Source organism: Globicephala melas, chromosome 5, assembly GCF_963455315.2.
Source record: "Globicephala melas chromosome 5, mGloMel1.2, whole genome shotgun sequence".
In the NCBI taxonomy this organism is placed as follows: Eukaryota; Metazoa; Chordata; class Mammalia; order Artiodactyla; family Delphinidae; genus Globicephala; species Globicephala melas.
In genome coordinates this window covers 64,840,840-64,854,226 of record NC_083318.1, presented here as the reverse complement: position 1 = coordinate 64,854,226, position 13,387 = coordinate 64,840,840, and the positions used below count along the sequence as shown (strand labels likewise).

Genomic DNA, 13,387 nt, shown 5'->3' with positions numbered 1-13,387 from the left:
TGGTTGAGGAAACTGAGGCACAGAGAGGTTAAGTAACTGCCCCCCAGGCACACAGCGAGAAGTAGCAGGATCAGTTTTCCATTCTGCCTCTGTGAGGCATCTGTCATGGAAAGACCGTAAGTCCTTGGTCTGCTCTTGCTTCTGTCCACTAGCAGCTCACCTTCAAGTCCAATTCAGTTTCTAAAGAGGAGTAAGATGCTCACTGACCCTGCCTGCCACTCCAGCCTGTGCCGCTGGATTTTCTTCAAGTCTGCAAACATGTGGTGCCTCTTCCTACCTCAGCACCTTTGCAAGTGCGCTGCTCCTTCTGTGCTCTACCCCTTTGCCTTCCCAGCCCCTACGTAGACCTCAATGTAAACGTCATTTCTCCCAACAAAACTTCCCAGCCTCTAAGACCAGCTTAGTTTGCCTGTTAATCAGTCCCACAGCACCTGAGTGAATATTCAATAAGTCAAGATGTTAGTGAGCCAGAAGTCAGCATTTTTCTGGATGTATTTACTAATTTTCAAAAATTGCACATGGCTGCTGCAGAGGATGTGGTGTTCATAAGAATTCCAAACACTTCTTAACTCGGCACCATATGGATACCAGTTTGTGAAAAAGAAATAAAAAAGTATTTGGCAACTTTTTGTTTTACACAGTTTTAGATAGAAATCTGATTCAATGTGCTGTTTAGTTGGGGAAGAAGACCTGTATGGAAAGAGAGCCCATGGCTCCTTTCCTCTTGGTGCTCTGGGGTTTCCAGTGGGTTTGCCTGGGCAAATGGGTTCTGAGCCACTGTATGGGCAATACGGAAAAAGTATACATGACATTGTTCCTGCCCACAGTGAAGCCACGGGCTTGGAGTCGAGCAGACAGAGTCCGGAACACACATACCCAGTCGCAGTGTGGTTCAGAGCAGATTAAATGCCGGAACGAGGCACCCACAGCAGTGAGGCCTCTCCAGACACATTTAGAAACTTGCCTTTCTAGAAAAATACAGTCCTGTCTAAATTCAGTCTGGCTGTATATTTTTAGACACCATTTCCTCTGTGCAGCCACTCCAGGCGGATTCTATGACTTAAGGTCCGAACGTGTCTGTGACTTTGGCCAGAGCTGCTGAACGGCGTCTCTTGCAGAATGAAGAGGAGATCCTGGTGGAGTGTCGGGTGCGATTCCTGTCCTTCATGGGCGTCGGGAAGGATGTGCATACGTTTGCCTTCATCATGGACACTGGGAACCAGCACTTTGAGTGCCATGTTTTCTGGTGCGAGCCTAATGCCGGTAACGTGTCCGAGGCAGTGCAGGCTGCCTGCATGGTGAGTGAGCCCGCTGCAGGGGTTCAACCCTCGGGCCCCTGCTTTTGTTTAATATGCCGTAAATTAGAGCAGAGTTACTGACTTAAAAGAAGCCAAGTCTGATCTCTAAAGTAATGCCTTGCTGTGTGACACCTTCACTCCTGCGGACAGAATCGTGACAAGCACTTTGCCGTCTTAAGAGGCCAGGACACCTGAAAGAAGGAGGACTGGATGGAACCAGGTTCTTCTGTAGAGACTCCAGGAACACTGAAAGCAATGATCTTCAAAACCACGGATTTGAGGCCTCTTAGTTCTTGATCCCTAAGTAATTTCAGTATGTGATCAGGAGATGCTGGTCATGTGTGAGTTGGTGCTGTTTGGAACCAACTCAATAATTCTTTAAAAATTCAGTGTATTGAATGGTTTTTATTCTAGATAGTTGGTCTAAGTGCATTGTTCTTACATACTTTGTTTATATCTATGAACTCTATTCTTACCACGGCCCTGTTAAGTAGTTCTCTTTTATTTATAACAAAATAGAGGCTCAGAGGAAAGGACAGGCCCCAGGGCAGAGCTGGTAAATGACAGAGCCTGCGTTCACCCCCGAGCCTCCGGGTAATAAAGCCAGTGCTCTTTGTACCACATATGTGACTTCAAACAAACAGAAACACCTTGTCATTCATTCTGCAAATATCCTTTGAGCTCCTGTCATTCCCAGCACTGGGAAAGTTCTAGTAAGAAGGAGACATCCAAGCCTGGGCTGCATGGTGTATTCCAGCAACAGGAGGTAGGGTTGCTGGAGCCAAGTGGAAGGAGGCGAGGTCCATGTCCACGAAGGGCCTGTGATCTCATGCCAAGGTGTGAGCTTCAGCAGAGATTGTTAAGCAGGAGAGTGTGTAGACCACGTTAGGCTTTAAAGCATACTCCAAAAAAGAGAGAAGAAAACAAAGTGGAGGTGGGTTGAAAGGATGGGGCAGAGGTGGGGAGATGACCAGGAGGCCAGTTTACTGGTCCTTGGGAGAGTTGCATCTAAACCAGGAGTGGCAGTGGGGAAAAGACAGGAGCAGGTGATGGAGAAACACCTGGCTGGCAATGAGGAATGCTGAATTCGAAGCACCTGCACTTCATTTAACTCAATCCACCATTTGTAGGCTGGACTCTGGGAAGTTCAAGTAGGAATAAGACACGATCCTTGCATTACGGAGTTTAGGCCTATGGGGGAGACGGGTAAACCAGAATTCTGTTATGGTGTAGAAGAAAGTGCTCTAAGTGAAAGTGTAAGACTGCACTGGATGGAGGAGTGACCGGGAGGAAGAAGGTGGCCCTGAAAGCGGGTCGCTCACCAGGTCTGTGGTGAAGGAGTAGCCGGAAGCATGCCGTTGAGATACTTGCTCGTTTGTTGGGGGGTTGGGGAGATCCTCACAGTTTTGAGGCTGAGGGAGATGAGCCAGTAAAGCCAGATTGAAATAGGGGTCATATTTGTAGTTGGACCAAGATCTTGGTGGTAGATGAAGGGCCTGGGGGTGGGTTAGAGTGCTGCTTGGGTTAGAGTAACTTTGAGACCGGCCAGAAGATGCCCGGAGTCCAGGAACAGGTGGAGCTGAGGGCGGTGGAGGGTGTCCTCTGTTTCTTTACAGACAGTACACTGCTAGTTAACAAAGAGGGGAAAGAACGAGGTGGACGGATGGCAGAGGCAAAGGTCAGGACGAGAAGAGAGCCAATTCGCTTTTATTTTAAAAGACACCTTGGAAACAGAGAGGGGAGGAGGAGGGGGGGAGGGGAAGGGAAGACCTGTGTTGTGCACTTATTATCTGGCTTCGTTCTCGCCACAGTCCTGTGTTAGAGTGCAGGTTCCCCTCAGGTGCTGCGGGGCCAGGATTCTAACTCAAGTCCACCTGCATATAAAGGACCGGGGCTGGGTGGAGGGGAGCAGCGCGGTGAAGCAGTCAAGATGAACCTCCTGACCAGGCGTAGGGATTTGAGATGGGATGAAGGGACTGTGTGAAGAAAACAGAAAATGGGAGAGTCCAGCCAAGCAAAAATCCATGGTGACTGTTGAGGTATTTTGTGAAATTGTAAAGGATCGTTAACAGATGGTTTTAGTCATAAAATGAATGGCTTTCAGCCTTAATTATACATTTTAAATGCTGGTGGCAATTAAATAATTAGCTTTATCACTGGTTACAGTTTGTTCTGATTCCCAGGCTCATTTTCTCTCCTCTAGAAACAATTTCTACTCATTTGTTTACTATTTTAATTGTATTAGGGCCACCAGCTTAAGTGACTCAGCCAATCCAGCATAAGACATACCGGTAAAATCAAACCTTTCTTTACACTCTGTATCCAGCATTTCTAACTGGGTGGCCTTCCTCTTGATTCAAATCTGCATGATTCTCCATGTGAAATGTTTATGCATCAGTTTATACAATCTGAAATATCTCTGGCATTAACACATTCTGAATCTACTGAATTTTTAGGCATATTTTGCAGCTGAGTGGTATAGGCCCAGCTGAAACTATTTTGATGAAATTTAGAGGGAGATGGAGAGGGGTCCGCTTAATGAAATTCATCAGGCACAATTCTGATTTGCACTGGATATAACGTAACTAACATCAGAAACTCCGAGTCCAGTATACCATGCTGCGGTACCTGCGCATTATAAAACTGTGTTTGGAAGTGCGTAGTTTTGATTGTGATGCAGACCTAGAAACATACTTTACACACAGGAGACGTGATAAATCGTTTTTCATATGATTGGGTTGAAAGGGGCTAATTTTTTGGCCTGTGGGCTGTGACAGCACATTGTGATAAGAGTCTTGCTGTACGACAGTTCATGCTTTTCACAGGGAAACATCAGCCTGTTTCACAGTTGTTCCAAGGAACCTATTAATATTTAAGTAGGTTTTTGAAAATCAGTTTAAGTGCTTGGATTTTTTAAGTGCTTGGATTAGAAAAAAAGCATTTGATACATTTTAACCTTTTAATCTAATTTTGAAGAATTACTTATCTTTGCATTGATACAAAAGCAGGTGGATTGTGACTTTGTTTCTGAAGGATGGAAACTGTCCCTGGTGCCAGTGCTAATGGATTTTTAAAAATTAAATCTATTAAGATTTAGACTTGTATATAAAATCCTGAAATCTTAGTAATTTTTTTTAAATTAAGGCAGGATGGGAACAAACATTTATGAATGCCTTCTGTGTTGCTAGGCCTGTCTGAGGCATTCTGCAGGTATTCCTTAATCATAACACTGTCTTTTAAGGTCGCCATTCTTCAGCCATTTTACAAATGAAGAAACTGAGGCTCAGAGAGATTTAATAACTTGCCTGGGGCCATACGGTTCACAAGTGGTAGAGCCAGATTCAAACCCTGCCCTTTCTACCATGCTGACCCTCACTCGGCTAGCCATAAACACCTACTTCATTACCTGTCTGAGGAAAAAGTTAATAATCTCTCTCCCAATCCTTTTTCTCTTCATTAGCTCTTTGACTATGAGGTATATTCATCGCAGCCTAACAATATAAAGAACTTCAAAAGAATTTAAAACACTCCACATTAAGGAAAAAAAATAATAAACTCTTGGATTCGTGTTTAGGAGCTAGGTCGTTAACCTTTGGGAGTTAAATATATTTATGAATTAAGATCACGTTAAACAAGAAGGGATGATACATTATTAACGACCATACAACTTTCTAATTTCAGTTACGATACCAGAAGTGCCTGGTAGCCAGGCCGCCTTCACAGAAAGTTCGACCACCTCCTCCGCCAGCAGACTCTGTGACCAGGAGAGTCACAACCAATGTAAAACGAGGGGTCTTATCCCTCATTGACACTTTGAAACAGAAACGCCCTGTCACAGAAACGCCGTAGCTGCACATGTGAAAGGATCCTGTAACATTTACTGAAGATTGAATAGCTACACTAAAGAAGAGGAGCTGATCTCTGGCCTTCCATTCAGTTGCTGATGCTTTGTCTTCAGAGATTAATAACTTAACCAAACAGTGTTAGACAAGCATGTTCTCTCGTCTTGCCACCGTCGTGTGATATGAAAAGCATGACTAATTTTTTTTGCTGTCAGTAAGTTACATCATGAGCAGTGGAAGCTCCCTTTCTTACTGTAAATATCGTGAACATTATGTAACTTCACACACACAGGGAAGAATGTGGCCACACCCCTCCCAGTGAAGCAGCTGAGTCCTTGGAGTGAATGACACCTGGGTTAGTTTCACTGTCTTCTTGACTGGATCTGTCACAAGCAACTTTTAAGTCCTACAGCACTTTGCCCTGTTTTCAACATTGGAGTAGACACTGCATACCGGATACCACTGAATTGCTGTAAAAACAGGATGACTAGTTTTCGTTTTAGTTCTTCATAAAATCGAACCTTTGGTTGACAAAATTGGCTGTTGGCATCAGTATAGAAACCAACTGGCAACTTTCCTTGACGAGCTCTTTGACACATGGACACCATTTCATGTCTACAGCTGTTTGGGGGATGTTGGGAAAAAAGTGAAGCTTCAAAATTGAAAAACTAAATTTCAGAAATTAAAACAGAACAAAAATAGCCTTTCTGTTCAGATGGTTTTCAAACTGATTATTAAGAAAGAGATTAACAAAATTATAATGCATTTTGGGTGGGAAATATTTCAAACTTCTGCCTTATACTGTACAATGCAGCTAGAGAATTATAGTTCACTATGGCCATTCTCTACATAAACATTAAAATGAAATATTCCTCATAAGCCTTTCATCCTTAGTTTGATAATTAGCCAATATGCAACTTGGAGTTGAGGAAATGTCATTTATATTTTAGATCTCCACCACCACGTTGTTTTCCACCTCCTAGGTAAATGTTCTGCTAGGATTCTGCATCTAGCTCAATCTTACCTTAATGCTTTTTGCCCAGAAAGCTGTCTGTCCATCATGTATTGTCCATGGCAACAAACTTCATAAAATTGAACCTTTCTGAATTTATGTATTTAATATTAAAATTTGTTGGACTCTAGATATATTTTTAAATTTATATTTTTTCCATTTATGTTCAAGATTTAAAAATTTCATATCAGAGCAAAATATACATAGGAACAAAGGACTATTTAACAGGCTTCCCAAAAAACAGCACTTTCCTGCTTCTCTATCTATAGATGAGAGACTTAGCTGTAAACAGATTGAGACACTTGTTGATAATGTTTTAAAGAAGTTGCTAAGAAGCTCAATCTAGACATTAGTTTTGTTTACTTTTCAGTGATAAAATTACCATTTTACAACATCGTTGTAAAAGTAATGCTTTATGTTTATCTACTGCTATGTACTTGTCAAAATGGTTTCCACATTCTTATCGTCACATTTGAGCCTTATAGAGAAGGTACTAAACACATTTGAGAAATAAAAAATATGAATTAAAGAGGCTCAGTCACCTAGCCTAAGATCTCACGAAAGTTAGTGAGAAAGCCAGAACTAGGACCCATGCTTCTCAACTCCCAGTTATTAAGTTATGCTGCTTCCACACCAGTCAGGAGGAGTCTTTCCAAAATTACGCTGGGCATATCCAGTTATTATCAGGCAATCTTAGGATTCCCTGTATAAGTAGGGAAGTATGTCCAAATTACTCATGCCGTGATTTAAAACCATTACCTGCTCTCAGTTTTCCTGCAGTGTGCCTCAAATGTGTTGTAGAGGACAGGATTCTACATGCAGTCCAGAGATAATGTTACATGTGGTAGAAATATTCCTAACTCATGATACTTAGCCACCAGAGAACATGATGGAATGAGTAGGTGGCCTCCTGCCTCTGTTCCCTCTCAGAATTCTGGAATTGTTTGCTAGCACCCTAGAGATGCCACTCTAGAAGTGGATTATACTCTCACCAGCCTGTACACCATTCTACTAAAGTTACCAGTGACATCCTAAGAAATTACTGCATTAAGAAAATCCTTACTGTGCCCTTCGAAAAGCTGTTCAAAATTCAATCTTGATGATCTTTCATCGTGACCTCCACAGTGAAACAAACATTTTAGTGTGATAAACTTCAAAATTCTTAAAAAAGTGATCCACTTTTATATTGGACATCTCTACCAGAACCCATTCATTTTTTTTTAAGGCATACATATGTTTTCAGGATCAAGAATACTGAGCTAGCTTTAAGTAGCAAACTGATTTATATATGCAATTATGGATGCATTAAGATGAATGATAGCCTTTACATACTGAAAACTTTACTGCAGATACTTTGTTTTAAAAATAGCTTTGCATACTAAATGCAATTAATTTTATAAAATTAATTATGTTAAGCCGTATGTTCAGACACTTTCTGCCATGGCCAAAAAGTATGTATGAAAGTATGTGTGTATTTTCTGTGAAAGGATGCTAGCGTTTTACCTGATATTGTAGTGACACTTCAGTTATCTATGCATTCTTTGTATCTGTGATTTGGTAAACAGGCAGCCATGTTCACTATGCCTTGTATGTCTTATCATTTTTTTAATTAACCTGTTAAATACAGCTTAAAATATTTTTATTTTATTTATTCTATTTTTACTGAAATATACTGCATTATTGTGTTAATGTATTATCTTTACTGGATATTATCTCTCAATGTATCCAGGTCTAAGTAATCTCAGTGAACTATACATTGCCTAAAAGGTGGTTTTGTAATGATTTGTAGTCACATTTTTATTGGAATATGTATAAGAAAAGGCAAAATACTTAAAAGTTCCTTTTATTTTTTAAAAGCAGCTAGATAGACGCATACTTGCCAACTCACATATGTGCTCCTTGGCCGCATCAAGGGGAATAGCCAACATGCCTATGGCTAAAAACTTTACTTTGCAAACTTAAAGCACTGCTTGGTGCTTCGTTTTTATATCCTTCACAACACATGTGAGCTCATCTAAGAGACAGACACATGTCCTCCTGCCCTTTGTTTACACCTGGATATATGATCGCGCATAGCTAATTAGGACCATTGTTTTTGTTTGTGTCTGTCTTACTGCATGAAGCGACATTAGACCCATTTCCATTAAAATAAGCTCTTGGTGATAAACTGTTGGCACTGCTACTTTTTAAAAAATTCCACTTTATGATTTTATGACGAACATTTGTACAATTCTACATAAGGTCATTTACTAGAAGCCCTAAATCTTTCCTCCTCTTCTTATATGACACACACTCATTTCATAAGCATTGCAACAGAAACTCAAGATTTCGTAAACAATGTGAGAAACATTTCCCTAACTGATATTAGCACAGCTTAACTAGTAAAAGCATTAGCTCTCTAGTTTGCCAGGCTCACTTAACCCAGTACACAGCTAACGTGTGTTATACAGCCAGTAAAATGAAGTTTATTTCAGCTTCAGGGAAAAGATACTGCTCACACTTCATCAGTGAGAGCACTCCCTGCCATCCAAAGCAGCTTGTTTATCCCAAAAGAACATTTGGTTTTGCTTTCTGCCCCTTTTGCTGTTGACCACTTTTACACATTTAAATGTAATATGTTATGAGAATAAACTTAGCTGCGTAAAATGTTTGGCTCATTTATCTGACATCAGTCATACATATCCAGGAATAGAAATAAAAGTTTAGTGTCTCCACGCCAGTCATTCTATTTTCAAATTATTCTTATCTCAAATTAAAAGTCATTTTAGTAATGTAAGATTCTGCTTTGATTATTGTATATTTCCACCTGGTAAGAACTAGGAAGTAACTTTAAATTTTGAATAATTCATTGCATGGTCCTTACCTTGGTACTCAGGAAGGACAGCAGGCATTTTGGACATAGAGGCCTATTCAGTCACCAACTTGATGCTTGTGTAAGCACTCTTTCTAGTGTTAAAAAAGTCCATCTTTCCTTGAAGAGCCTGATATCAAAGAATGAAAGATAGAGTTGTACAGGCACTAAATCCAAAATGAAAGGTGACTAGAAAAGCAGCAGTTGAACCTGGCTTAGTTTAACTGTTAGACATATGGAAGAAGATAAATAGAATTTAAAGTGTGTACCCATTTTTTGTTCATCTTGCATTTCCCCCAGTAGTTTACCTTTTTCCTCAATCAAAGGCAGTTACTCTCAAAGAGCAAAATTTCATTTGGTTTCAGGTATTACATAGTGGTAAATAATTACACATTAAAAATCTGAATTTGCTATTGGAGTATCTAAAAACCAGTAATTTCATTACTTTAGATTTTTGCAGCACTTTTCTCTAAGAAGCTGAAAAAAGAAAAATGTCAATGTAATCAATATTCTCCTTTACTAGAATTCTCCCACATTGGTTTTAATCCAAAGTATTTCCCTTTTTAGTCTACCAAAATATGTAAATAATTGATCACATCCTTCTTAGAAGATTCCAAAGAAGAAAACTGCAGGCTTAATGAATGAATGGTTTAATTCAGAATCTCCATATACTTAGAAAAATAATTTATGACAGGATTCATGTCATGAGATACTGAAGATAAGGGGCTAAAGTTGTGATGTGACATGAACCACATGCTGCTACAGAGATCAGAAAAATATCCTGAACTATTTCATAACTGTGAGTTTTCGTCTTATAATAACTATTAGCAGAAAATAAAAATCTCAGACCTGCTACTTTTGGACAATGGAATACTCTTCAGCCTGGGGCAGAGGAAAGATGTAAGGAAAGGGATAAAAGATCCCTGGGGTAAAATATCAGCTCTTTACTGAACAAGTTCAGTTCACCTGCACTGGCCTCCCAGAGGCACGGAAGGCTCTAAGCCAGAGAGTGGGAATAGGAGGAAACCATACTATAACTTTCAGAGCAAATGTTATATAGTTTTTGATTTTTGAAAGTAGTAAAATAAGCTGAGCATTTAAAACATTTCTGTATTTTTTAAGAGTCATAATTAACAGAATTCTTTTGGGATTTAAAAATAAGTCTGGTTCAAGTATAAAAAGTCATGTTTCATTTCTTCACTGACATTTTACTAGTAAGTGTAAATCTTCAGTTAAAAAAATTTATTACTGCTACAATGAAATTCACCCTTTTCTACCCTCACTTCAAGTGAGAAAATTATACAATATTAGAGCTGAAATAGACCTAAATATTCATCTTGAAGAGGATAATAGTCTACTAAAATCATGCCACCTGAATTGAAATTTAGGAATTTATTTAACACTATTCAACACAACTGGATTCTGAAAACACAACTTTAAATTCAAACTCTTTGTGTCTATGAACATGTTTTTAAACAGTAGGATTTACAGTTGTAACATATTTGATTTAATGTCACTTTCTGTTGCCATGATGAAAAAAAATCAGTAGACCCAGAAATGATAATCATAACCAGTTCTTGGAAGGCAATTGATAATACAGTCAAGATGAACTGACTTTCAATATAATTAAAATAGTGCTACAATATATTTTAATTGAGCATCAGAAATGACTTACCAAAGTTTGATTACTGTGTGCCACTTGAAATGACCATCTCACCTGATCTTTGAATCATAAACTTGTATAGATTTCTTCAACAATCGGGGTGTCACTTGTATTCAGCAGTTTGGCCTCTTCCTCAGAATTACTATTTAGATGGAAATTTGCTTACAGTCACTTTTTTTACAACAGTATTTGGCATAAATAGTTAAAAGGGAAAGCTTATGTTCAGTCTGCTCAGGATCCTAGAGGTTCTTCCAGTGAGAAACAGTTTTCACTCTGTGAATGGACAGCTGAACTACTCACACCTAGAACTTTGGACCTTCCTGTTCTTCCTATTCATACTCAACTTCAATCACATTACAAAAGCTCCTAACATCTCCTATTTTAATGTTTAAGGAAAAAAAAATCAACCTCTATAGTGATTGAAAATTTTAAACTACAGCTGACTCGATACTGAAAAGCAATCTATAGTCCGTGCAAGAGCATCTTTTCCAAACCTATGCTTTCTAAATAAACTGCCTCACAATTTAACTTTGAAAAGAAGTCTGTTCTAAGGCACACAGTGTTTCCCTTCAGGAAAAATTGTTGCAGCTTTAAAACCAGTGTCCTAAGTCCAGACAGAAAGTTAACAAGAGTGAGACAAGTTCTAACAGCCGATACTGAGTCTACAACTGAACGTTCTAAAACAGATCAGCACCCAGCTACTCAACTCTCTGAATTCTGCTTTGCTTAACTCACCTACATTATTCTCACTTGTCTTAATTCACTTGAAGGTAATAATCACATTTAGAAGATACTAAGTGACCAAAAGGATGAGTATTTTGTGTAGGGATGTCTAACCTTCAGAGAAATATCAGACTTTGGGAAAAAACCCTACTACTCTTGACCCCTGTAAAAAACACAAGACAGTCAAAGCCATGGTCGAGGATGCCTGGGTAGAGAGGAAGGTAAGTTTTCTTGTTTTTTCCCTCTACTTGGTATTGATGGTGTGGGAAGACAGCCAGGCAGGACAGTCTTGGGCCCAGCGCAACGACAGTAAAAATGTTGAGTTGGTATCTGAGATCCGATCCCTTGGGGACTAGAAAATGGCATCATTACTGGAGGCAAAACAATCTCTATGGGTTTCAGTGCAATCATTCTGTCTTCTGGGCGAGGTCTTACAAAGTTTGTCGTCCGTTCATATGGTCTGGAGGGAGGTGTGTTCTTCATAAATGTAGGCACTAAAGGATTGGTGGTGGGCTTGTTGGATTTTCTGACCTGTGAGGAAGAACCCACTTGATTTGTATTCTTCTGTGGAAGAGATGTTTTTGTTGTTAACGTCCCTGACAGATGAGCACTTGCGTTAGTTTCTTGACTCAGGAACTCAGCAATTTTCATCTGGATGCCCCTACTATCAGAAGTGGAAGATTTTGGCAATGACATTTTTGACTTTTTCTTCTTCTTCTCACATTTTGAAGGTTTACCCAACTCGATCCCATCCAGTAGACCCTTTGCTGCAGCACGGGCCAAAACATCTTTCACAGACACTGTCTCAGATGGGTCCCGCTATAATTAAATGTGGGAGTTAATTGTTACTTTGCATATTACAAATACTTATCAGTGTTTCAGTAAAGATAAAAGAATATCTTTGTTATACTAAAAGAAATAGTTTTTAGACCTTAGTCTCTAATATATCCTATAAGCCTCAGGAAACTACTTTCTTTGTACTTAAATCTCCCCATTTGTGAACCTGATAGAAAAAAAAAAAGAAAAAGAATTACAGAGCTTATTCTTTTTTGAATTTTTAAATTTAATTAAATTAATTTTTTTATACAGCAGGTTCTTATTAGTTATCTATTTTATACATATTAGTGTATATATGTCCAGAGCTTATCTCATATCTGTGAGCTAAAATGAACTGGATATTGACAAAGTGCTTAGAGAAGTGGGGGTGGAGAACAGGCAACGGAAAAACACTCAGGAGGACAATAAAGATAAAAATAGGGATTTCCGCCATACAATAATAATTGTTTTTCCTGCCCTTTAGCTATTTATGAAATAAGCATACTATTATGAAATGCTCATAAAGTTCCTATATTCCTATTATGAGACTTTGTTGTTTCTTAATTCCTAAGTATGAAATGGATTGGGATTTTTTTTATCCTTACCTCCCTTGTTAGAACCGAAAGAAAACAACCATTGGTAATTTCAGATGGTTCCATTCTGAAAAATTTGTCGGTGGACAAATGTATTTCCTTTAAGGAGCAGAGTGGAAGGACAGGAGGACTAAGCCTGCAATAGGTAACAGCAAACAATTAACAGTTAGAATGTCTTATTTGCCAATGGAGGGAGACAGTAAATTGCAACCAATTTTCTTTTATTATGTTTTACCCGTTATTTAAACAAAAATTCCAAATAAGAATAAAATGTCAAGGGGAGGGATCAAGATGGTGGAGTAGTAGGATGTGGAGCTAACCTCCTCCCACAAATACATCAAAGATACATCTACAGGGCTTCCCTGGTGGCGCAGTGGTTGAGAATCTGCCTGCCAATGCAGGGGACACGGATTCAAGCCCTGGTCTGGGAGGATCCCACATGCCGCAGAGCAACTGGGCCCGTGAGCCACAACTACTGAGCCTGTGCATCTGGAGCCTGTGCTCCGACAAGAGAGGCCGCGACAGTGAGAGGCCCGTGCACCGTGATGAAGAGTGGCCCCCACTCGCCACAACTAGAGAAAGCCCTTGC

General features: G+C 39.5%; 2 protein-coding genes across 21 annotated transcripts in view; one reads left to right on the top strand and one right to left on the bottom strand.

The window, feature by feature from the left end:
* APBB2 (amyloid beta precursor protein binding family B member 2) overlaps window positions 1-8,008 on the top strand; it is a 375,842-nt gene extending 367,834 nt beyond the window's left edge. For all 20 annotated transcript variants that reach the window (XM_030881113.2, XM_060299264.1, XM_030881111.2 and 17 more), the window contains 2 exons: window positions 1,119-1,298; window positions 4,980-8,008. In XM_030881113.2, the coding sequence (XP_030736973.1) occupies window positions 1,119-1,298; window positions 4,980-5,147 (348 nt within the window). In that variant the 3' untranslated portion in view covers window positions 5,148-8,008. The remainder of the gene's footprint in view (window positions 1-1,118; window positions 1,299-4,979) is intronic.
* Window positions 8,009-10,170: 2,162 nt separating this feature from the next.
* Window positions 10,171-13,387, bottom strand: part of NSUN7 (NOP2/Sun RNA methyltransferase family member 7) — a 62,985-nt gene continuing 59,768 nt past the window's right edge. Inside the window, exons 11-12 of the mRNA XM_030881122.2 lie at window positions 12,811-12,934; window positions 10,171-12,208 (exon numbers count right to left, since the gene is read on the bottom strand). Coding sequence (XP_030736982.1) covers window positions 11,573-12,208; window positions 12,811-12,934 — 760 coding nt within the window. The 3' untranslated portion in view covers window positions 10,171-11,572. The remainder of the gene's footprint in view (window positions 12,209-12,810; window positions 12,935-13,387) is intronic.